The sequence below is a fragment of the Culex pipiens genome, chromosome 3, assembly GCF_016801865.2.
Source record: "Culex pipiens pallens isolate TS chromosome 3, TS_CPP_V2, whole genome shotgun sequence".
In the NCBI taxonomy this organism is placed as follows: Eukaryota; Metazoa; Arthropoda; class Insecta; order Diptera; family Culicidae; genus Culex; species Culex pipiens.
The window spans coordinates 14,887,519-14,912,479 of record NC_068939.1 but is presented as its reverse complement, the minus strand read 5'-3'; the positions used below and the strand labels follow the sequence as shown (position 1 = coordinate 14,912,479).

The 24,961-nt window shown below is 36.5% G+C and overlaps 1 protein-coding gene across 1 annotated transcript; it reads left to right on the top strand.

Moving 5' to 3' along the window:
• Positions 1–1,208: 1,208 nt before the first annotated feature.
• On the top strand, positions 1,209–24,961 carry LOC120424202 (nucleolar and coiled-body phosphoprotein 1). The gene is made up of 6 exons (XM_039588261.2): positions 1,209–1,763; positions 6,466–6,682; positions 23,092–23,378; positions 23,443–23,759; positions 23,824–23,995; positions 24,047–24,961. Exons 1-6 carry the CDS (start codon positions 1,231–1,233, stop codon positions 24,507–24,509), a joined length of 1,989 nt encoding a protein of 662 aa, XP_039444195.1. The 5' UTR covers positions 1,209–1,230; the 3' UTR covers positions 24,510–24,961.

The window sequence follows — 24,961 nt, the reverse complement described above, 5'->3', positions numbered from 1 at the left end:
GGAGTTGCAAGGTTATTCATGCTCAGCCACCAAGCACCAAGCGTCCCATAACTTGTTCTTTACATCTCTTCACCTCCAGTACAACAACAAAAAGCGAATCATGAATGAAGAAATATAAAATATAACCCCGCGTCTCAGGCAATGGCAAAGAAAACATGGTCACGGTGGGGTGGTTACGGTTAAACTCCCAAAAACCACAAAGTTCTTTGTGCAGTGTTGTTTTCAACAAAAAAAACGAAAAGTTTGTTGGTGTTCTTTCTCTGTCTGGCTCGTTGGCACGTTGGTGGAACCCCAATAAATTGAGCTTTTCCATTGAGTCTTTATGGTAGTGGTGAAGACTTGGGGGCAACATTTAGGGTACCATTGCCTATTTTGGTTGAAATTATATTTCTTCTAAATCAAAAACCTTAAATAATTTTTTTTTCGTTTCCTACTCCACAGTTCCAACACCAACTCACCTACCCTAGAACGAAAAAGTGGTTCGCGCGCGCAAAAAGGAAACCCCCGCCCGCAGGAGCAACATTTCGCGAGGTCCTCACGCCATTCACCAACATCAACGTCGTCGTCGTCGTCCCGGGTCCTGGTCGTAACGATTGCCGAACCGTGGTCGGTTGGAACATGCCAGCGCCATCGCCGTGGCAGACATTCATCAAGTCCTGGAACAACGGCTAGCAGTAGCGAAGACGGCGTGCGCACGGCCAGGTTGCCAGGCCACATGTAAAAGGGCATTGATCCAAGTTCAATCGGTGCCAGTGCTCTCGCGTGGTAGGAGGAAGAAGAAAAGGGCCCCCTCAAGAATTGGGCCTTTGGGGGGTGTGCTGAAGGCCGCCGCGTGTCGTTGTCTATCATTTCAATAAATAAATAATATTTACGATTTGAGGGCACGGCGGAGGTTCGTCGGAGCCGAGCGGAGTTGGTTGCTGCCATCAGTCAGCGTCAGCAGTTTGGAGCTGAAGACCCCAGCACGTAGTACATAGTGAACCGATCGGGCGTGTGTTTGCTCTAAATCTATACCGCGTCAATAGCTCGGGGGGTTTAGCCACGTGTTAGTGTGGTTCCACGGAGAGCGAGTGTCTTTGTGTAGTGATGGTGCCGCAGTTGTCCCGCAGTCTCGCGCCATCCTGGCAGTAAATTGTCCTCTCTCGTCAATCCTTTTCCTCCTTCCCCGAAACTTTTGCGAGACCACGACCAAGAATATCGCTCGCTCGCGCGAGGGCATAAAACAAGAAAATGTCTACCAGTCGCTACTTAAACTGGTCGCGACCGTCGCCCGCGAGGCACCATCCGCTCCGGAAGCAGATGTCCTGCATCGAAAGCTTCTCCGGTGGTGGTAGCACGGGACGAAGTCTTTCGGTGAGCAATCTCTCCACGGTTGGCGCCACCGGCAGTGGTGCCGATTTCGCCACCTTCGTGACCGCGGCCATCATTCACACGAACCGGTTCCAGCAGCAGCAGCAGCAATCGTACCAGGACCCCCCGAAGGCCACGTTGAGCCGGCGACCGGCCAGTGCGACGACGTCCTCCGCGACGACCATGGCCAAGCGGTTGAACAATAAGGTGCTGACAAAGCAGCTGTCGCTGGACCACCACAGTCCGGCGGCGGGACACGCCTGGACCACGGCGGCACCCGCGGCGGCCAGTCGGACGGCGCTGTCGACCGGTGCAGGACTTTCTGCGGGACAGGAAGTTGGGCAAGGCCACCAGAACAATCCGAAAAGTTGCGGCGTCAAGAAGAGACCGCCCGGACTAAGTATAAAGAATGAGTGCGTGAAATTTATGATTAAAATATTAGACAAGCGGGATTTTGTGAATGGAAAATTGCCTGGCGAATTAAATTATCTACAGATTAGTTAATTGTGAACATTGTTCCCAAACCCATAACCACCTCAGGATTAGTAACAGGAAAAAAATGTTCTAGTGTGATTTATTCAAAGTGTTTTTTGGTGATATTAAATTCATTAATATAAGGAGAAAATGTTAGGAGAAATTTGTCTTGCTCAAAATTTAAATTTGGTGGCATTTGGTCAAAACTGACTGAGATATAACCATTTGAAAATAACAGGAAAAAAAAACGGGTGCCCTCACTGCGTTCTAGAGCGTTAAATTTTCCGGGGTTACCAAAATTCCGGGAATTCTCGATACAGTCCAAACTCGATTATCCGAAGTTTGGATTATCCGAAGTTCGATTATCCGAAGGTTTGTATGGGACCTCGGATAATCGAATAGGGGTCATACTGAAGCTCGACATTCAAAAATAAGACAACGCAAATTTTATTTTTTTTCGTGATTCGATTATCCGAAGTTTCAATTATCCGAAGTGATTTTTTCCGAAGCCGTCGGATAATCGAGTCTGGACTATAATTGCTGCATCTGTCAATATTTTTTTCAGCCCCTACCCTGCTAAGTTCTACGAAATCGGTCCTTTTAAATTTAATTTTTGTATTTTTTTAATCCGGCTGAAACTGTTTTGGTGCCTTCGGTATGCCCAAAGAAGCTATTGTGCATCATTAGTTTGTCCATATAACTTTCCATACAAATTTGGCAGCTGTCCATACAAAAATAATACAGAAAAAAAACCTCGCATAGTGCGCAGGCGTTACACTTTGTATTTCGTGGATTACTCGAAAACGACTTAATATTTTTGCAATCTATTTGAAGCAATTTCTTCGTCTTGTTCCAATCTACAATTAGCTTCAAAGCTTCACTATGCGAGGTTTAACTGTATACGAAAATTCAAAAATCTGTATCTTTTGAAGGATTTTTTGATCGATTTGGTGTCTTCGGCAAAGTTGTAGGTAGGACTGTAGGACTACACTTAAAAAACGATACGCGATGAATTTTTTTTTTGTGATTTTTAATTTCACTTTTTATCACTAAAACTTGATTTGCAAAAAAACACTAAAGTGAAACCTCTTTTTACGGGGTGCGTTACGTTTTACTAATTGGTCGATTTCTCTGGAACGACGCAACATTTTCGCAAGCTTTTAAAAGCAATTTGTAGGTTTTGTTCGGATCTACAAAACGCTTTTTGAAGCTTGCAAAAATATTTTATGGTTTTAGAGAAATCGACGAAATAAAAAGCGTAACGCCACCGCGTAAAAGGTGGTTTCTCTGTATATATTATTTTATATTCTGATATGTTTTAGGGGACATTCAATGCTAACTTTTCAGAAATTTACAGAGCGAGCAAAAAATCTTTGACCGAGTTATACATTTTTGAATCAATACTGATTTTTTTCTAAAAATCGAAATATTGGTCGCAAACAAATTTCAACTTCATTTTTCGATGTAAAATCAAATTTGCAATAAAAAAAAACTTTAGTGAAATTTTAATTAAGTGCACCGTTTACAAGTAATAGCCATTTTTAGGTAACTTTTTTGAAAATAGTCGCAGTTATTGATTTTCCAAAATTAGTGCCCATGTTTGCGCACTTAAAAAAATAAAAAGCTGAAAAAATTCTCTATATCTTGCTTTTTAAAACTTTGTTGATACGACCCTTAGTTGCTGAGATATTGCCGAGCAAAGGTTTAAAAACAGAAAATTTGATGTTTTCTAAGTCTCACCCAAACAACCTTCCATTTTCTAATGTCGATATCTCAGCTCATCTAATGGTCCGATTTTCTATGTTAAAATATGAAACATTCGTGAAATTTTCCGATCTCTTCAAAAACAATATTTTCATTTAAAAAAAATCAAAACTAACATTTCAAAAGGGCATAATATTGAATGTTTGGCCCTTTTGAAATGATAGTCTTGATTTAAAAAATATTGTTTTCAAAATGATATGCGTTCTGACCCATTTTTTAAGTAGAAAATAATTTATGTTTAACAGTGACTGCTTTGAGCTCTTATGAACCTCTTTGACAAATTTGAATGAATGCAATTGAAACATGCATTGATAGATGAATTTCAAATGGAATAGTAAAATGGAATGGAAATGGTAAGCAGTTTTTATTTGACAAAAAGGTTGTAAAATTATAAAATATTCAGGAAGTATAAAACAAACTTTCAAATACAGTCCAGACTCGATTATCCGAAGCCTCGATTGTCCGAAGTTTCGATTATCCGAAGTTCGATTATCCAAAGGTTTGTATGGGACTTTGGATATTCGAATCACGAACAAAAAACTTTTTTTTGTATTTTTTCGTTTTCTTGTTTTTAACATAAATTTTGAGTTCTATGACCCCATTTAAGTCAAATTTGAGTTGTTGATTGCCTATTAAAAAATAAAATGCATTTTTTTCAATATTGCATCACCGCCATTTTAGTCGCCATCTTGGATTTAAATATTCTAAATCATTTTAGCATAGTTTAGCGGTCATACCTAACCACGAGAATCAAAAATTAGACAACGAAAAAAAATTTTTTTTTCGTGATTCGATTATCCGAAGTGAAATTTTTCAGAGGCCTTCCGATAATCGAGTCTGGACTGTACATTGAATTATTTAGCCAAATGTAATTTTCTGCTGAGTTTGAAACTAATGTTTATTTCAAAAATTAATTTTACTTCACCAACTTACTCGCATTACACGAATCTGCCAAATTCGCAAACTTGTTTGCGTCAAACTCGCAAACAAAGCAAAATGTATGCAGGCTGACGTTTCTGCAAACAAATGCAGGCAAACTGTGCGAGTTTGTTTGTCATAGTCTAATCCCTCCTTAAGTTTTGCAAAACTATGATACATTTTCGTCTTAAAAGATTTTTATTAAAAAAAATTGCTAAAGTCTGCAGGATTGCCACAATTACTTTTTCACCACTTCGTCAGCTGTATGCTATCTTGTGACAACGACCATTTAGTACTTTTCGAGAAAATCGATTTTTAAAGTTTGATGATAAATATTTTCAAAACTATGAATGGTAGAGCCAAACTTTTTGAAGCAATCGGTTCGTATACTATCGCTTAACAAACGCTCCAAGTTTCAACTAATTTGGTTACACCAGTTAAAAGATACAGTAAATTATGTAATCAAACATCTGAAAAGCACGTGTCACAAGTGTGTTTCGAAAGTAAAATTGGACTACGTGTCACAAGTGTGCACAGAATTCCCATACAAACTAAAATAGGCTTAAATCAATAGTTTTTTTTTTCAATAGTTGAACCGACTTAATCAGTATATTTTCAAAAACAAAAGATTGCATTACCTTCAGAAATCAAATCGAATCGAATGTGTATCAACATAAATTTGTGAAAAACAAGAAATTTTTTCCACATTTTCCAACAACATGTATGACGTGTCATAAGTGTGCACGATCATTTTGATGATAAATTGGTCTATGTCACAAGTGTGTATTGCGATAACCGGGAAACGGAAGCGAGTTTCCAAAATCGGGTTAAAGCATCTTGTAGTGTTTGTTAAGTATAGCAAAACGTCATCATTAACTCATTTTCGACCAAAATGGTCTATGTCACAAGATAGCACACAGCTGACGACTTGTGAACAAAATCAGTTTTGATTGGATCTCGTTCAATAAAAAAAAAACTTTTAATTTCAAAATACTTCAAAATGATCAAAATTAAACGGTTTGTTCTAGAGAAAAAAAAATTACAAGACATCTTAATGAGTGACTTGGAACACTGATTCGAGATATCATCACAAAATTTACAACTATTTAATAGTGTTAAATTTAATATTAAAGTAAGGATTCCGTATGTTTGGACCGGCCCGTGGCTTATGGCCTCATAAGCGGAAAGCTCAGGGTTCGATTCCCGACCGGCCTCCTTGAAATTTTTCGACTTACTTTGAATACAAACAATACTTTGAATATAAACAAAAAACTCATAGAATCAGGTGGGATTCGAACTCACTCCTTTGAATTGGAACCAAGGGATTTAATACTCCTTGAGTGAAATTAATCCGTAGTGGTGAAATAATGTCACAAGGTCATTTACTATATAATACAATAATCCCTTCCCCAACGATTCCCCTACACAACACACACCATTATAATCTATAAATAACTCGAACCGGTTGGTACGGTATGTCCCCGGCTTCTTCTTCTTGCCCTGATGATTCTATGAAATGTGGGATACGTTCATAGAATCTGTCTCATGCGGTTAATGCAACGCAGTAGGCCGGGCCGCTTTGATGAGTGTAATACACTTCGGGGGTTCTCGAAAGTACTGCAATCATTAATAATGACAAGAAGGAACTTGATGCGTAATCTAACCATAAGTGCTTCCCGGATGCTTTGTTCGGACTGGCTGCGCTTGTGTTCGATTAGATTAGATAAGATTAGTAAGGATTCCGTATGTTAAAAATCAAAATTATGGCATGTGAATGTTTGTTTCAAAACGTGCCCACGGGACCACCAAATATCAGCCGGCGGGCCACATTTGGCACCCCTGACTCTAAGGGATGTTTCAAAGTTTGCCAAGTAAATTTTCCATTCACTGACAATGCTCGATTTTGACAATTACTTTCGAAACGAAGCAAATAAACTCATATCTTCCTCCCAAAAACAGCGCCGAACCGAACGAGCACACCAAAAAGGTCCTGAAGCAGGCCAAGGATTCCCGTATCAACATCAAGATCTTCCTCGGCCAAACCGTCCAGCAGCAGGACTCGTCCGACAACGGCGTCAGCGACACGGAATGTTCGGTAATCCAGCGCGAACCCGTCACCGGCCCGAACCTACCCCAACAACAACAAGGCAATCAAAAGGCGGAAGTGGAAAATTCGGTGAGTTTTTCACTTTTCTTCCCTCCGTGCCTAGCCCACCCACCCACAAGCACACGTGGTCCACACGGCCTGCCACGAATCGATTTAAATTTCAATCAAAGATTCTTTTTTTTTTTGGTTCAACGAAAAATTCAGTCACGAAAATGGGCCAACCAGCGCACTAGCACTTGTGTGTCTTGTGTTTTCAGTTTTCTTTTTTTGATAAATTACTCAGCACCGCCATTCACATGGCACAGTTTTTCAGCTGATGGAGCAATTCGTTCGCCATCCCTTTGGGAAAATGGGGAAATTTAGGTGGGGGTGGGAAACTAAAAATGGGTTTTCCCCCACATTCCAGTGGGCTTTCGATAGGAGGGAATTGTGTATGATTTGTTGGAAGAAGATTCGTCAAAGTATTTAATCGTTTCGGAAAACATTTCTATTTCAAGGTGAATATTGCTGTGAAATTTCAATTGATTCTTCCTAATAACGAACTCCCCCTACTTGTCAAGCCGCCGAGGCATACATTTCACCGGTTTGAAGAAATCCCAGCAGGCAATGATTTGCAAAACTCAGCAGTCACGCTATTTTCACGAGGCTCACCGTTTGTTGTCAGCGGTTGCTGAAACTTTATTGCAGAGGTAATCGCTGTTGTTTGCTAGGAATTTTTCAAAAGGTCTTAACAAGCTCCAAAATTTGAAAAAAAAAACGCAATTTTCATGCCTTTGTTTTTAAATCCCACTAGAAAAATACCAGTATTCAAAAACCAAGAAAAAAATCTCCGTTAAAAAGAGCACTTTTGAATTGCACACCCTAGCCATGGTAAACAGAATGACGAGAGTACAAACTTTCGAGACAATAAAACTGGGGCATCATTGACGCTTTCTGGCACGTGTACCTCTCATGCCTCCGCGAACCTCCGCAAAAAAACTCGGTCCCAAATCGTCTCGTTATGGGGTGAGAAATGTGGAAAACCCATTTCTCCACAAGGTAGCAACTGCTCGGGTTGAAATAAAACGGTGTCGTAAAATGCCCAAACTAACTTTCTCCCAAATATAAGTTTTAAGACGATCAAAGTAGGCACCGGTTGAATCGGGCAGGTCGTGCGTTTAAACACCGCTTGCAAACTTGAACTTGGGGCCACGTGTTCCGCCCAGGGCAACCACGCACAAATAAACAGCAACGCGGAATGTTGTCTGAGGACACGAACTTTTGGGTCAGCACTCGGAGGTTATAGAACTTTTTTTTTATGATGAACAAACTGCAGAAATTAAAAAGACATCAAATTGATGGTTTATTAATTGCGCATAGTTTGTCATTTTGCCGCGGTTTATTTTGCTGAGAAAGATGACTGCAGTCACGAAATGATTTCAATATTTCACCATTTCCAAGTGAGGTAAAAAAACGAGATCAATCGATAGCCCACAGCGGGGATATCAATCAATTTACTACTTTGTTTGATTTTAAGTGACCTACTTTGGGAAACTTTCGTTAATATTGTGGATCAATATTAGAAATTTGTTGAAATGTAAGGTTGGTAAACTAGTTTATTTTGTACTGTTACAGACATAACTTAACCCTTTATTACTTATTTTTTAATTATTCCATGTTTACGATTTTATTTTCAACGATTTTTGTGTTTTTTATTGTGGAGGGTAATGTTTTGTGATACTTTCTGACAAGAGGACAATGTTGGCGTACAATTTTTATTGATTCCGTCGTGAAACTACTTACTTTTCCTGTCATTCTTCAACGACAAAAGATCATACTTTTCTGAACCAAAAATAACAGAATCGAAAAGTAACACTTTTCCAAATAAATGGTGACTTATAAAAAAAATATTTAGGCTGGTACAATTTTTATTCAAAGTTTTTGGCCCGAAAAATTAGAGGGCAAACACATTAATTCAAAAAAGTTAAAATTTTGGTGTTAGAAGCACAATCAACTGCAGTTAATTTAAAATGTATTCCCCTGCGTTAAGAATCATTTTAAGCAGTCTGGGTTGATTCAAAAATCTTTTTAACTTTTTTGTTGAATTTAGTAATTTTTTTAGTGTACAAAACCACAAAAAAAATTTTTTTCGCAAAAAAACAAATAGTTTTTACGTCAAATCTTACATTTTTTGAAAACTAATGATTGCATATCAACTGTATGGGTGCATTTTCCAAAGGGTTTTTTAATTGAATTGTTGAAATTCTGGCTTGTTATTTCAATTATAATTTTTGAAAAAATAATCAGGACGTTGCAATTTTTTTTTTAATTTTACTCATCCTCTTTAAAATCTTTTAAATCAGGGGACAAACTTTTTTTCAAAAACAATCAAAACTTCAATAATGTTTGAAGGTACATGAGAATTTCGCAAAAAATCCTGATTTGTTTTTTTTTTGTGTTATTTGATTTGTATGAAACTTTGTCCATCGATTTCTTATGTTCAATAGAGCCAATTTGCATTTTTTTTTCTTAAATCAAGTCTCCATACAAATTCAGGGAATGTTCATAAAAAAGTGCTTAAGCATATAAGAAAACATTCAAAAATCTGTATCTCGAGAAGGTATTTTCTTGTCGAAATTAGAATTTGATAAAAAATGTAAGCAGCTTTTTATTATTTCGTGAACACATTTTTTCAGATTTTTCAAATCACATCTTACATTTCAAAAGGATTTAAATCATATTATATGGCCCTGTTGAAATGCAAGTCATGATTTTAAAAATATAGAAAAAAATATCAGGAGGTTGAGAAAATTTTACACAAGTTTCAAATTACACACTTTTAAACATTGGAAAGCTGTTCAAAGCTGTTTCTAAGATATAAAGATTGAAAAATTAGGGTCTATTGGTTAAAATTTGGATTTTTTGTTGTAGTAGTTTTCATTCTTTACAAGGCTATACCTCAGCAATCAAAAATCGGATCAACAATGTCTGAAAAAGCTAACTTTAGATAAGTTTTTCGAATATATTGTATAAGAATGGAAACTATTTTTAAAAGTTATATAAAAACAATTTTGTTGAATATTTAGTATTTCATTTTATATCTAAACATGATATTTGTTTTGGTGTGCATTTCCAAAAACACTATTTTTTTTCTAAAAACCATAACTTGGCCAAAAACAAAACGTTCGTCATCCCTATTGCTCAAAGGTTGGCACTTTTCATCATTCGAGAATGACAGGAAAAGTAGGTAGGGCACTTATCGGAGACTAAACCAATCGATCCCAAATTTTGGGAAGGCGTTTTTGACATAATTGCTATTCATGATCTGAGATCAAAATTACCCCTTAGAGCAAAGTTTCACGGAACACGAAAAGGGGTCGGGCCTACTTTTCCCGATTTCGTGTGAGTTGGCAGAGAATGATCCTAAATTTTCGACCATTTTTTTTATTATTTGACTTAAACTTTGTGGGGGCCTTCTATATGACCAAAGAAGCTATTTTGTGTCATTGGTTCACCCATACAATTTTGGCAGCTGTCCTTAAAAAAATGGTACGTAAATATTCGATAATCTGTAACCTTTGAAGGAATTTTCTGATCAATTTGGTGTCTTGGACAAAGTTGTAGGCAGGGCTGCGGAGTCGGGTCATGTTTCAAACGACTCCGACTCCGACTCCGACTCCGGGTTTCACAGATTAGCCGACTCCAACTCCGACTCCGGCTCCGGCTTTCAACAAATGGTTGGCTCCGACTCCGACTCCGACTCCGACCTACCAACTCTAGCCGACTCCGACTCCGACTCCGACTCCAGCTTTCAACAAATGGTAGGCTCCGACTCCGACTCCACATATTTTTAAATGTTTCAAAAGTTAGTTAACTATTATTTTTAAAACATTGATAAATAGGATTATTTAAATACTCTCTTAATGTCATGTTGCTCTCAAGGAAAATAAGTTCGAATCACAAAACGGAAAAAAAGTTTTAAGGTTACAAGTTTTATACGTTATGGAAACAGAAATCAAATAATATCTTCAGTCTTAGAGGCATTTTGAGAAGAAAAGTTTTGTAAGTAAATTTGGATTTATTCACTTAACCTTAAATTTGTAATTAATTTATTCAAAGCTAATAAATTTAAATATTGAATTGTTCTTTTTGAATGAATAAATAAGAGAAACCTAGCCTTAATGATCGATTGAACATTAAAATTCAATTTGCTCACTTTCAGGTTGACATTTATAAGAAGCACAGTGACAGTCATCTTGTTTTTTAAAAGACAATTTTAAACGAAACATTTTTTTTGTTTTTTAGGACGTACATCACGTGGACATCACGTCATGGCTGAAGGAGATTATTTTTGCAAATCAATGTACCGTAGTCACCCCTGATAGCCGGGCTGAATTTGATAGGTTTGACATGTTTAAAGAGTTAGTTAAGTATTGTTAACAAAATGTTGATGAAAGTCATTATTTTGAACTTCTCAAAGTGTCTTGATTTTCTCAATGAACATGATTTTTAATCGGAAAACGGAATGCATTTTCGGATTCTTTGGACAATTTTCCATTAGGAGAAGGTAAAATAAGTTTGTAAATAATAAATAATATGTGTTTTTGAAACACAATTAAAAAAAATCACCAAATTAAAAGGCAATATCAGTTGAACAAATTTCATGTAAAATGTGAAGACTTGTGATTCGTGTTTCGAATTCAGTATAAAATGCAATATAAATCGATAATTTTACAAACAAAACTAGTTTTAACAAATTTCAGGCAATATTCCGACTTTTTAACAATTTTACCTAAAATTTATATGTATTTTGCTAAAAAGCTTATACACTTAGTTAACTAAATATAAACATTGATTTAAAAAAAAACTATATCAGCTACTTTAGTGATGGTACATTTAGCGTACAAATAAAGTTTGAACATCTTAAATATGATTTTAACAAGAAAAACTATGACTATCAAAGTCACCCCGGAATTAAAACTAAGAATTTTTAACGTAACTATTTTTCTAAACATTATTGAAAAAACTTTTTTTCCAAAATAGTGCATGGACTTTGTGTGATCTACCCCAGTACATGTTTCAAAAATAATAATCTTGAGAAAAACCTTACCTGTTGGAAAATTATTCTAAAAACAAATCCTAATCCTATGACCTGGAAAATATTTTACCCTGGGAATTTTTAATTTATTTTAATTTTAAAATTTTATATATTTTTAAAAGGAGGCGCACGATACTTCGTGAAATTTCACCTAAAACAAATTTTTATGAATGATCTTGCGCCTCCATCAAAATATATGAAAATAAAATAAAAAACAAATATCCACAAGTAAAATATTTTCTAGGTCACGGATATTTAATTTTTTTGATTTGCAATGATCATCACCTTCCGTCATATTGGCGTGGGGCATACAGTATGTAAAAATTCTTACCGGTTAATAATATTTTGATTTTGACTTTTTTGAATAATATTTGAAAAATTAATTAAAATCCTATATTTATTTCTATACTTTTTTTTATTAGTTCCTTTTTGTACTGAAAACTTGAGATTTATTCAACGATAATTTGCAACGATATCAAAATAGTTTACATAAGATCAACATCAACATTCAATGATTATTTCAAAATTAGTTGCAACTTGTTTTGATATTTTTTGTTAGTTTCAATTATTTTAAATGCAACACTTTGATTTTCTTGTTTTAAACAAAATGCGCATGTTGAGTTCCAAGTAATAGTAATAGATTGTTATAATCGTTGATTATTTGTTAGAAGAGTTATACTGTCAGTGACTATTTTTCGATTTCCGAAAACAGTGATTACTATTTTTAATCTTTTTATGTACCTCGTATTTTTTTTCCTGAAAAATGATTCACTTAAAACCTCCAAGACATTTGCTATCGAAGTAAAAGATGACTGTGTGTGTACTTTTTCAGAAAGAACTGGATGAAATTTGGTCAAATTTGAATTGAAAGGGCACATAAATATAGGCAAAAAAAGCAGTCAAAAATCAATAAGATATTTGTGACTACATAACCAATATATTTTATTATTTTTTGAGTTATGATACTACATATTTGGGTAAGAGGTTATCATTTAGTGATTATAGTGAAATAACACAATTAGAGCTTTCCAATCACAATAAAAAGCTTCAAAAACATAATGGCATCTGATAAATCTCTAAAAAAAATAAAACAATGGCGACGCAGTGCATGCGACTTAAAAAAAAACAATTAAAAATGTAAGAGGTTTTGTAAATTAAGCTGTTATATATATCAGTCTGCGATCAGCAGAGAAGCGAGTCAGACGTGCGTCCCTCACAAACCAAAAAAGTGCTTAAAAAGTGCAAAAATGCCTCACGGCAAGAAAAAGAGGCGGTCCTCACCAGCAGGATCGGCAGATTTGAAGAAGCTAAAGAATGCCGAAGCGCTACCTGCAAAGCCAGGCAGTTTGAGCAAGGACGCTCAAAATTCGTCTGGAAACCAGTTCGCTACCCTCCCTGTGGACGTGAGCGAGAAGGAAGAATTTGAACGACGGGAAAAGTTGCCGCCCATTTTTGTGAAAACATCGTCATCGGATTCGGTGCGAAAGTGGCTAACCGGGTTTATCAAATCTGGTGCTTTACGAGCTTCCATTCGCTTGTGTGCTGATGGACTCAAAATTCTGCTACCTACCAGAAAGGATTACAACTACGTTCGGGATTTCCTGAACAACACTAAGATTGAATACTACAGCCATGACGATCCAGGTAAACGCCCCATGAAACAGGTCCTCCGTGGCCTGTACGACATGGATGTGAGTGTGCTGAAAGAAGAGCTCAAAACTCTGAAGTTGAACGTAATCGAAGTCTTCAAGATGACGAGACACAACAAGGACATCAAGTATCGTGATCAACTGTACCTGGTTCATCTCGAGAAAGGATCGACAACGCCGTCTGAGCTGAAAGCAGTTCGGGCAATTTTCAACATCATCGTGACTTGGGAACGTTATCGTCCAGTGCACCGTGACGTGACACAGTGTTCGAACTGTTTGAAGTTTGGACATGGTGGAAGGAACTGTTTCATCAAGAGTCGTTGTGCAACCTGCGGAGGTGAGCACAAAACTCAAGCTTGCGAAACAATCAACGAAAAAATCGAAGCGAAATGCTACAATTGCGGCGGCGACCATTCTACCAAGAATCGGAGCTGCCCAAAACGAGCTGAGTTTGTGAAAATTCGGCAGCAAGCGACGACGAGGCACCAACCAAATCGTCGCAAAACACCACCAACTTTCACGGACGTGGATTTTCCTGCTTTGGCGTCACCTGGAGCGGGATCTGTTCGAGTGGTTCCAAATCTGCAGCCATTGCTGTTGAATCAGCGGCAAAAAGTTGCAGAGAATACAACACCTCCTGGTTTCAGTCAGCAACCGAAGAAAAACCAACCAGCATCAACGGATGAAGGCAGCAGTGACCTGTTTTCACCACAAGAACTTTTGTACATTTTCATCGAGATGACAACAACACTGCGTGGTTGCAAAACTCGTGCGGAACAAGTAAGAACGCTTGGAGGATTTATCTTAAAATACAGTTCGTAGTTTACTCGTTTTAATGATTTTGAATATTTCAATGAATTTATTTTTTTAGTTTTAAGTTAGAAATAGTTGTTAAAGCGTATTTTTTTTTTACCCAAATGTATTCGATTCAATGCAAAAATGTAAAACAATTTGAAGTAAATAAATGAATGTGAACAGTTAATAAGAAAACGAAAAATATAACAAAGATGAAGAGCATGTAGCCATACCACTTAGAATGTAAATGAAATGTAATTATTATAAGAAAATTCAATAAAGACATATTTAATTTAAAAAAAAAAAAAAAAAAAAAAAAAAAAAGCTGTTATATAGGAAATACTGAACAATAAAAAAACATAATTTTTGTTGAATTTAAGATAACTCCGACTCCGACTCCGACTCCGGATTATCAGAAATTTTCGGCTCCGACTCCGACTCCGACTCCAGCTCTTAAAATTTAGCCGACTCCGGCTCCGACTCCGACTCCAGCTGTTCGAGTTTTGACGACTCCGACTCCGACTCCGACTCCAGGTCCCCAAAAAGACCCGACTCCACCGACTCCGGCTCCGACTCCGGCTCCGACTCCGACTCCGACTCCACAGCCCTGGTTGTAGGTATTGTTGATGACTATTCATAAAAATAGATCCACAGAAATTTTTTTTGCCGATTTTTTGATTATTTTTTTCCCAAAAACTCAATTTCCCAAAATCCGTATTTTTTGAATTTTGATATTTTTCGAAATGTTTTTATTTTATTTATTTATTTATTTATTTATTCATGTAACGTAAGATAAAATCTTTTTAATTGTTACAATTTGTATGCTTGCGTGATTCAATAAAACTATTTAACACAGTGATAGGTTCTCTTAAACTAATTAATTATTCGTGTTGTTAAGGTGTTAAATGTTAAAATGTTTTAGGGGACAAAAACTCTCAACTTTTGAGCCATAGAGAAGTATGGTCAAAAATTCTACCGCTACCGAGTTATGATTTTCTGAAAAAAGTGATTTTTGGAAAAAATCGTTATTTCGTACATAAATTTGTTCGACCTATTTTTTTATGTAAAATTTAATTTTTTATATATTGTCCTCGAAGAGATCTGAAAATTTCACGAATGGTAAATTTTTTGACATTGATAATCAGACCATTAGTTGCTGAGACATCAACATTTAAAAAATGAGGGATGTTTGGATGAGACTTAAAAACTTCAATTTTCCTATTTCTATTTCTCTAAGCCGCTGTAGCTCAGCATCCAGAGGTTCAATCTTCAATTTCTCTTAGACAATTTTAGCAAATTTTCTGAACTTAAAAATATATTTTCAGAAATGATCACATCACATGGTCACTATTTTCAAAAAAAAAAAACGAAAAACTGCAAATATTTCGCTGAAATAAAACTTTAAAAGGATATATCTTGAAAACGAGGCCCTTTATCAAAAAAATTGTGAAGTACTTTCCGATGGCAAATTCAATTTTTCATAAAATAAAATGAGTTAAAAAAATTATGTATGAAGTTTCGATTTTTCCAAAAATCACTATTTAAAAAAAAAATAACTCGCCGGCAATTTTTTTTAACCATGCATTTCTATGGCACAAAAGTTGCGGGTTTTTGTCCCCAAAAACATATAAAAAAAACCTAGAAAATAAAAAAAAATATGGATTTTGAGAAATTAAGTTTTTGTGAAAAAAAAAGTAGATACAACTTTGCCGAATGATCAGAAAATTCCTTTAAAAGTTACAGATTTTCGAATTTATTCCTGCCAGCTGCCAAAATTGTATGGAGACTTGTATGGGTGAACCAATTACACAAAATAGCTTTTTTGGTCATAGAAAAGGCCCCGACAAAGTTTTAACCAAATAAAACAAATACAAATAAAATCCATCCCCGGTTTTGGTAGAGAACTGCTCAACTTAATTATTAAGGTGCGAATGAAATATTCAAAACTATTTCATTTTAATTTTTTTTGTTTGTCCAAGAAGGGTTATTGCAACTGCACCAACAACATTGTGGGTGGCGACTTTGACGCTGACAGCAGGTGCTGTGTTCTAATTCGAAGCTTCAATGCACCATGCTCATCGGTGGTAGGACCGGAAGCAATCACACCACCAACTGCTCCAACTGCAACAAGGATGCACCGCACATGTTCGAACGTGTGCGTGACTTCAATTCTGCCCAAACAAATTAGATATTTTGCTCTCAAGGTAGCGGGGGAATCGTGCCGAATTCAGATGATTAACCCGTTTTTCGCAACAAAAACAACAACAACAAAACACACAAGTCATGACCCGAATTGAAGTTGGGGCAAAAGAAAACATTGTGTTTTCGAAATCGAACAAAATAAAGTGAACATGTGCCACTTCAGGCCCGGAAGGATGTAGGCTTGTAGGACCACGCGATTTCTGGGTGTCTTTTTTCGGGGCAACGATTATATTGGTTCGAAACAATCGGCTGCAATCACGGACCGACAGTTGGTCGGGGATTTCCGCGCTAACAAGAGCGCTTCTTCGCCTGTACAGATAAGAGAGGAAAGGCTAGGAAAAAGCCTACCTTTAGGCGATATTGCACGCGGGTTGGCCTACTTTCGGGGGTTTCCCCCTTACGTCGCCACACAGGAGTGTGAAAAGTGGCAATTAGTTTGTTGCCTGTCGCGTGGTGAAAAAGAAAACCGTTTTCACAGTCAAGTGGAAGAAAGGTCCTTGTGACCTGGGCTGAAACTGGGGGAAGGACAAAACCGTTGACTTGCTCAAAAACAAAAACTTCGAAACAAAGCCAAAAAAAAATAACCGTTTCCGTATTTCAACACCCGAAGCTTTCGAGAATTAAGTCGAGGACTTTCGGTGCCGCGATAGCATCAAACAAACTTTCGAGAGTGCTGCTTGTAGTGGTAGAACAGTCCTCGCGCCAAAGTTGAGTTGAGTTGTTTGTTTGGGTAGTTGTTGTTGCTTTTTTTCCCTCAGTGCATTTTTCCAGTTGGCTGCACAACACGGACATACCTCCGGTGCCAGTCGCCACTCTTCCGTCACGTGGCCAACAAGAGGGAGGGACTAATGGAGTAATTAGTCGCGGTGGAAGTTGTGCAAGTGCATTCCTTGGTGCTGGGTTTTTCCGGCTGTCCGTGAAAGAATTTTTGTGGTTTTTTTTGCGCTTTTTTGTTATTGTGTTTAATACGATGAGTGAATGAAAGTGAAATTATAATTACGGGAAAGTTTCGAGTATTGTGGCACGATATACAGAACTATAGTTCAAGGTAAGATGGTTTTCGTGGTGTGCACGAACTTGTTGAAATTGTTTCTTGAAGTGCAATTAATCTTCGAAAAAAGCTAAACTGTGCAAAACAATTTGATATATCGTAGGTCTCAAATTGTTCAACTGTTAAAAAAGAATCAGCGATTCCACGTCAAACCAGTAGAATCAAGATCAAAAGTGTTCCGATTTGGCATGAGAGTTCCTGGCCCAAAATAATTAGAACCGTATTTTTGTTCTTGGCGAATAGGGTGGTCCAAAATATGACTTTTTTCACGATTTTCGCAAGAACCACATTTTCAAAAAATCATACTTCAGGAACGGCTGAACCAATTTTAGCTCGCCTTGTTTCAAACAAAAAGTGATTAATTGGGCTTTTGATAAAAAAATACTGTAAATAAAAATAATTTTAAAAACATATGAATACACGTACAAATCAATTGAAAACTTTTTTTTGCTGATTTTAAGGTCTTGGGACCAAAGAGCTCAAAGCTGAAAATATCTATGATTTTTCAGAATGTTTTACGTAGCACATCCAAAACTGTAAATATCTATTAACAGAATTCTGAAATATAACATTTTGAATATATACAACAGCTTCTCCATCGAAATGAGTTCCAAGTACATTTAACAGGAGATTTAATGTATGCGCAATTTAAGTTTAATTTTAGGACCCAAATCAAGCCTTTACACATTTTTTTACAATTTAAATGATAATGGTGCCATTTTATAACAGAAAATGTGAAAAACAAGCGAAAAATTGAAAAAGTGACTGTAAAAACATGAAAAAATTAGATAGGCAAAATGTAATGATAGGAGGTGGTAGAATAGGCCAAATACTACAAAAAAAAAAAAAAACAAATAAACACAAACTAAACAAGATTAATGCAATTTAAAATACTAAAAATAAAACAAGAAAAACATAAAACAAGAGAAGTGATTTTTTTCGTAGAACAAACGTTGCTCAAAATGACCTCCTGGACAAGGAAAAAATAAAAAATTTCGAAAAAAATTTGGGTAAATTTGGGAATTTAAATACTTTTAAAGTTTCATAACTTTTTAAAACAAAAATAAATTCGAATCGGAAAACGGGCCGCATTTCCAGATCTAGGAAAAACTTGTTTTGAAATTAAAGTTTTAAAGCTGGATAAAAAATTAATTAGTCGCTCGGCTCTGGTCAAGGTCGAGAGGGAACAAATAAAAAAACTAAATTTCAAATTTCAACCCTGATTTTCGAAATTTCTGAATAAAAAGTACTTATTCCACAGTTAGCAATACTTAATTTTTTAGCTGAGCTGTTACATTTTTTTTACCGATCTGTGATCCCAAAATTAAAAAAAAAAAAAACAAAAGATTAAAAAGTTTTTTTTTTATTTAAAAAATGAATAAGGCCGTTGCAAACATTTTCCAAAGTATATGTCCCCCCCCCCTCCCCCTTCAAGATCGGTCAGAAAAATCAAGGGGCAAAAAAACGTTTTTGATTTTAAATAAAAAATAACGTTATACAATGCATTTGGAATAGTTCACAATCAATTAGACAAGTTTTTTTTTCAATTTCTTCGATAGTTTTTTGTCCCCAGATTTTTTGAGGATTTTTTTAAGGGGGGAACAAAATTTTTCAATGACCTAAGAGCAATTCTCTACGAAATCGGTCTTTTTTCTTAAATTTTAATTTTTGTATTTTTTAATCCGACTGAAATTTTTTTGGTGCCTTCGGTATGCCCAAAGAAGCCATTTTGCATCATTAGTTTGTCCATATAATTTTCCATACAAATTTGGCAGCTGGCCATACAAAAATGATATGTAAAAATTCAAAAATCTGTATCTTTTGAAGGAATTTTTTGATCGATTTGGTGTCTTCGGCAAAGTTGTAGGTATGGATATGGACTACACTGAAAAAAATGATACACGGTAAAAAAATATAGAGAATTTTCTCAGCTTTTCAAAAATATTTTTTTCAAAAGTGTGCAAACATGTGCACTAATTTTTAAAAATGAAAAACTGCGACTATTTTCAAAAAAGTCACCTAAAAATTGATTGAACTTGAAAACGGTGCACTTTATCAAAATTACACTAAAGTACTTTTTGATTGCAAATTTGATTTTACATCGAAAAATGAAGTTGAAAAATGTTTGCGACCAATTTTTCGATTTTTTGAAAAAATCAGTATTGATTCAAAAATTCATAACTCGCTCACAGATTTTTTGCACAACCTGGAAATTTCTGAAAAGTTGGCATGTCTAAAACATCAAAAAATAAAAAAAAATAAAAATAGTGTTTTTTTGCAAATCAAGTTTTAGTGACAAAAAGTTAAATAAAAAATCATAAAATTTTTTTTTACCGTGTATCATTTTTTTTCAGTGTAGTCCATATCCATATCTACAACTTTGCCGAAGACACCAAATCGATCAAAAAATTCCTTCAAAAGATACAGATTTTTGAATTTTCACATATCATTTTTGTATGGCCAGCTGCCAAATTTGTATGGAAAATTATATGGACAAACTAATGATGCAAAATGGCTTCTTTGGGCATACCGAAGGCACCAAAAAAGTTTCAGTCGGATTAAAAAATACAAAAAAAAATCGAATGACCGAAATCTGAGAGAATTGCTTAGAAGTGTCTTTAAAACAGGAATTCAAAATATCTTAGAATTTTTAGCCTTTTTTGTACAACAAATTTAAAAGTAATTGTTGAAACGGTTTGGTTTATGTCTCGAAGAAGATTACAAGAAAAAGAGTTGATATTTCCATCCTTTTATTGATTATTTTAAATTTTGTATATTTGAGGAAAATTATTAGTTTTTTAAACCATATTTAATTAAAAAAAAAATTAAAACAAATGATTACACAAACATTTATGGTTTTTTTTTAATTATTAGGCCGTTGCAAATATTTTTTGAAGTTTATGTCCCTCGACTCAAACTAAAGTCGAGGGGGGGGGGCAAAAAAATAAAAAAGTATAGAAATTGAAATTACGAGCCATGGTTTCAACATTTGAATGAGAAAAGTGTTTTAAAATGCATCATACACCTGTCCAGTTGTTTTGCCATCATTAATTTCCAAAATAGCTAAGTACACAGAAAAAAAATGATGGTAATATTCATCAGGAAATGGTGACAGATTTTGTGGCTAAAAAAATGATGAATTTTACCCCAGAAAATGATGAATTTTCCTCAGTTTTTGATGAATATTCATCAGGTTCACATTTTTACACATTTTTTATGTAATATTACTCAAAAAAAGAGGTAATATTCAACCTACCAAATTTTCAACATTCCAAAATTCAACTTTTTTTTTCTGTGTATTGACGAAAATTTTATTTTTTGCGAAAAATATTTTTTTTGCGGTGCTGTGCATTGGAATATCATAAAAAATCAAAACATTTTTAAACAAGCCCAAACATGCTAAATATGATTATCAATGCAGAAAAATGTATTTCAGATTGTTTTCAGATGATTAGACAAATATTTTCATGGAAATTTTGAAGTTTTTTGGAAAAATATTTTTTTTGCCCCCTGATTTTTCAGACCAATTTTGAAGGGGGGGCGACATAAACTTTGAAAAATATTTGCAACGGCCTTCACAAAATTTTCTTTTTTTTACATTTAATGTGTTTTTAAAACCCCAAGTAAAGGGTATTCAAAAACACTTCTGCAAAAATGGTTTATTTATTTTCTATCAACATTTTTGAAGTTTTATTGTTTTCCCCACAGATTAATTGGGATAATTTGACTAAACGCATTTTATTGAATTTATATATTCTTCAACCTAAAAAAAAAAAATGCATGCCAATGTCAAAAAATTAAAGCGGGAGTGTTGTAACTTGCTATTTAGCATAAATCTCGTTAACTTTCGGACAAAAAAGTTAGTTATGCTAAATTTGTTAAATCCATGTCGAAAACAATTTAAAAAATCAATTGAGTACATATATTGAAATAATATTTGAAAATTTGTTTTCTGTTTCTTTTGATTCTAAAAACTATCGAATTTACTTGTTTGTTGAACTAATTTTCGGATAGTATGAATCCAATGTGAAAAGTCAAAAAACAAAACATGGGCGAAAGAAAAAAAATATTGAAAAAAATTATTCATTCGATTATTTTTTTTTTTGCTGTAGTATGAGTGTTAAAATATACATTATGTGACTTTTTGTTGAATTGAAAATTGAAAATGATTTTTTGTTGAATTGAAATTAAGCTTTTTTCATTGGATTCACATAAAATAACTAAAATCTACTTATGGGAAAGTGGGGCAAGGGTAACAAGTTAAGGAAATGTTCGTTATAACCCATTAAAAAGTTAAAAAATCTGTCGGATTTTATTATAATCATCTTATTCTAGGTCTTGACTAAGACTTTGTTAGAACCAGTTTTTAAAAAATCCTGTTTTTTTAATGTAAAAAATTGATTTTAAAATTTTTGATTTTCCGTACGTTCTACTCAACTAGTGGGGCAAGACGAGCAACCCGTTGGCGCAAGAGGAACAATGCATGAAAAAAACATGTTAATTTGCTAACAATTGAACTGTTATCACTTAGATACATCAGATTTGAATGTAAACCATTCAATTCTTCCATTTTAAGATTAAATAATAATATTTTACTAAAAAAATTATCGTTTTTACAGAAAAAGATATTACTTAGATGATAAAAAGTAAATTTCCACAATATCATTTTATTTTGTATGGACAATTTTTTTTTAACAATTGTTTATCAGTTTTTAAGTACTTTCATGTATTTATTTCCCAATAAAATATGTTGTTGCAGCAATTCGTAATTTTTTCCATACTAAAAATCCATATGGTACACTTGCTCCACCTGAACAAGATTTTTTTAAAGCTCTCAACAAAAATAACCAAAAGTTAAATCATACTTTGTAATAGGTGCATGTCATTGGTAGAGACACTACTGATCTAGGAAAAATAGCATTTTGATAAAACGAGCCTTAAAACGAACCCTAAGCCTTATTTTGTACTTTCCAAATATTATAAGAAAACAAAGGTTTTGAAAAAAACTTCATTAAATCTTATGCCCCATTGGCGTTTTCATCGTTTTGGCGGTTATGTGGTAGTAGAATCAGCTAATTGCATTGCTAGCAACAATTCCTCATACTGGAAATAATCAAAATTGTAAAAATTACGGCCGTACGAGCGATTGTTCCTCTTGTCCCATATGGTCGTCTTGCCCCACCTTCCCCTATGTTCAGCAACCACACCCATCATTGCTCAAGTGACGTCCATAATTTCGATACATCGAAACTATTTTCAGGCCAAACCCATGTCGCACATGCCGAACAAATGTGATATCAACTGAAACCCCCAAGGCCAAAGAAACATATTCGTAACCAAATCGAACCCCGTCCATCAAAATTGTTCCAATCGAATGTGGCAAAAAAAGACTGCGGAAGTACGTTGCAAATGGGCGATCAATAACTTATGAAACAACTTTTTTTTTATTTTCGCACAAAACAACTTCCACGTGTGCGCGATTCAACACAAAACGTGCACACACACCCATCATACGCGTACGGTGTGCACCGACGCAAGAAAGTGAGAAGCCACAAGTTCAGCAATCAGCACGCGACAGGATAATAGAACGCAACGTTCCGCCTGACCTGACGGCAATTGCGTCACGACAACTTCACACTTTCTTGCAGCAAAGGTGTTGAAAAGAGAAAGTTTCTAAACTTGGTCCGTTTTCTTTTTTTTGCAGCACCCGGAAGGTGAGACGCTCTCCAAGCACTCCAAGCCGAGCAGTTCTTCGTCGTCGTCGTCGTCGTCTTCCTCCTCCGCGTCTTCGACTTCAAGTGGTCGCAACTCGTCGCTGGCTCAGCAGCGCCGGGCCCAGTACCAAGCGAGCAGCCGCCAAAATTCCGAATCCACCGCCGAGAAGCGCCCGCCCCTGGTGCGGGCTATGTCCGCGCCGATCCGACCCATAGACGACAACTCCAAGTTCCTACAGAGCAGCAAGCGGAAGGCCCGCAAGAAGAAGGTTCTGCGGTGAGTCGTTCGAGGTTTTTGTGAGGTTCGTGGCTTAGTGTTGAACTTCTCCCATTTCAAACAGCGATCGTGACGAAATCAACGAATGCGACGAGGATGCTTACGAGGACGACCCGGTCAAGACTAGCAAGGACAGCAACGCCACAGCCAACAACAACAGTAAGGTCATCGCTGGAGGTCCGCGAGCCCGTTCCGTGCTAGGAGGACCGTGCGACATCGAGACGCTCGTTTCGCTGCTCAGCTCCGGCGGAAGTGACTCGGAGAAGGAGGATTCCGCTCCGTCGCCACCGACGGACACGGACAGCTTCGTGTACAACAACCAGAACAACAACCTCATCGGATCGAAGCGCCCTCCAATGCTGAAGAAGGCGGGAAAATCGGGTAAGAGGTCGACTCAGAAGGGAGGGGGAGGTCAAACGCTTAAGCGATTTGGTTCTTTTCGCAGTTTCGTTCCAAGAGTCGGAGCTGAAGCAGCCAACCGCCGGGCTCAACCGGGACTACTACCCGGCGGGGCACCGGAAGCCACCGGCGTTGCAACCCATTGCCAACCGCATCAGGAGAAGCCAGCAGCTGGCCAACTCGCTGAATGCGTTTCATCTGAAGGATGTTAAGAAGAGGTATCTACACAAACTGTCAGGTTTCATTGACAATACTGTACATTTTTTCAGTTCCAGCGAGGAAAGCAAATCCGACGACGAAAAGGACCACACCGGCGAAGATCCGCCCCCAGCCTCAAAAGAGTCAAAACCCAAAAAGGAGCCAAAGGCCGCGCAGCAAAAAGCCGACGAGCAGCAGCTGGTCGACGGCCAAACGCCAAAGGAGCGCGAATGCTACCGCCTGTTCCAGAAAATGTCCACCATGGGCCTGTCGGTTTCGTACGACACGATCCTGCGCGGGATGCTAACGCCGACGGAGCTGCGAGTGCTCGAGAAGCAACGCAGCAAGCTCCAGAAGCAGCAGGAATCGCTACAAAACAGCAGCGAGTCCGAGGGGAACGACACCGGCAGTGACACCGGCAAGACAGCGCCGCCGATCGATCTGGCGGCCGGACTGGGATTGGTTGGATCGATTGGGGTGGTGGAGCTTACGAGTGGGGCACGGTTGGAACAGTATGCCACCATTGTAGAGTGAATGGATGAGAGTTGAACCACCTTGCGTCTACGCCGAGAAAAGTGTGAATGATGGAGACGCATGGCGTCTCAATTGTTGAAAACCGCGAAAAGCATGTTTGCAAGCAAAGCAATGCTTGATCACGACCATTATGTTGAGTTTATTTTCGTCATAATCATTCAGTAATGAGAAGCGATATAGAGTTTGATCAGCAAACTGTGATAGGACAGGAAAAGAGCTTTATTCTGTGTTGGAAGCAAAAAACGTAAAAACAAAACAAGCAACAATGTTAGAGTGCACTTATTACAGTAACACAAACACACAAAAACAGGCACACCACTATGGATGGGAACAGAGAGTTTAATGATGTTGGCAAGTGAGTTGATTTGGTTTAGCAAACCGAGAGATGGTTATTAGCAAAGAATAGTTTAAACATTAGCGGCACCGGATATAGAATTTTGGTAACGGCATTG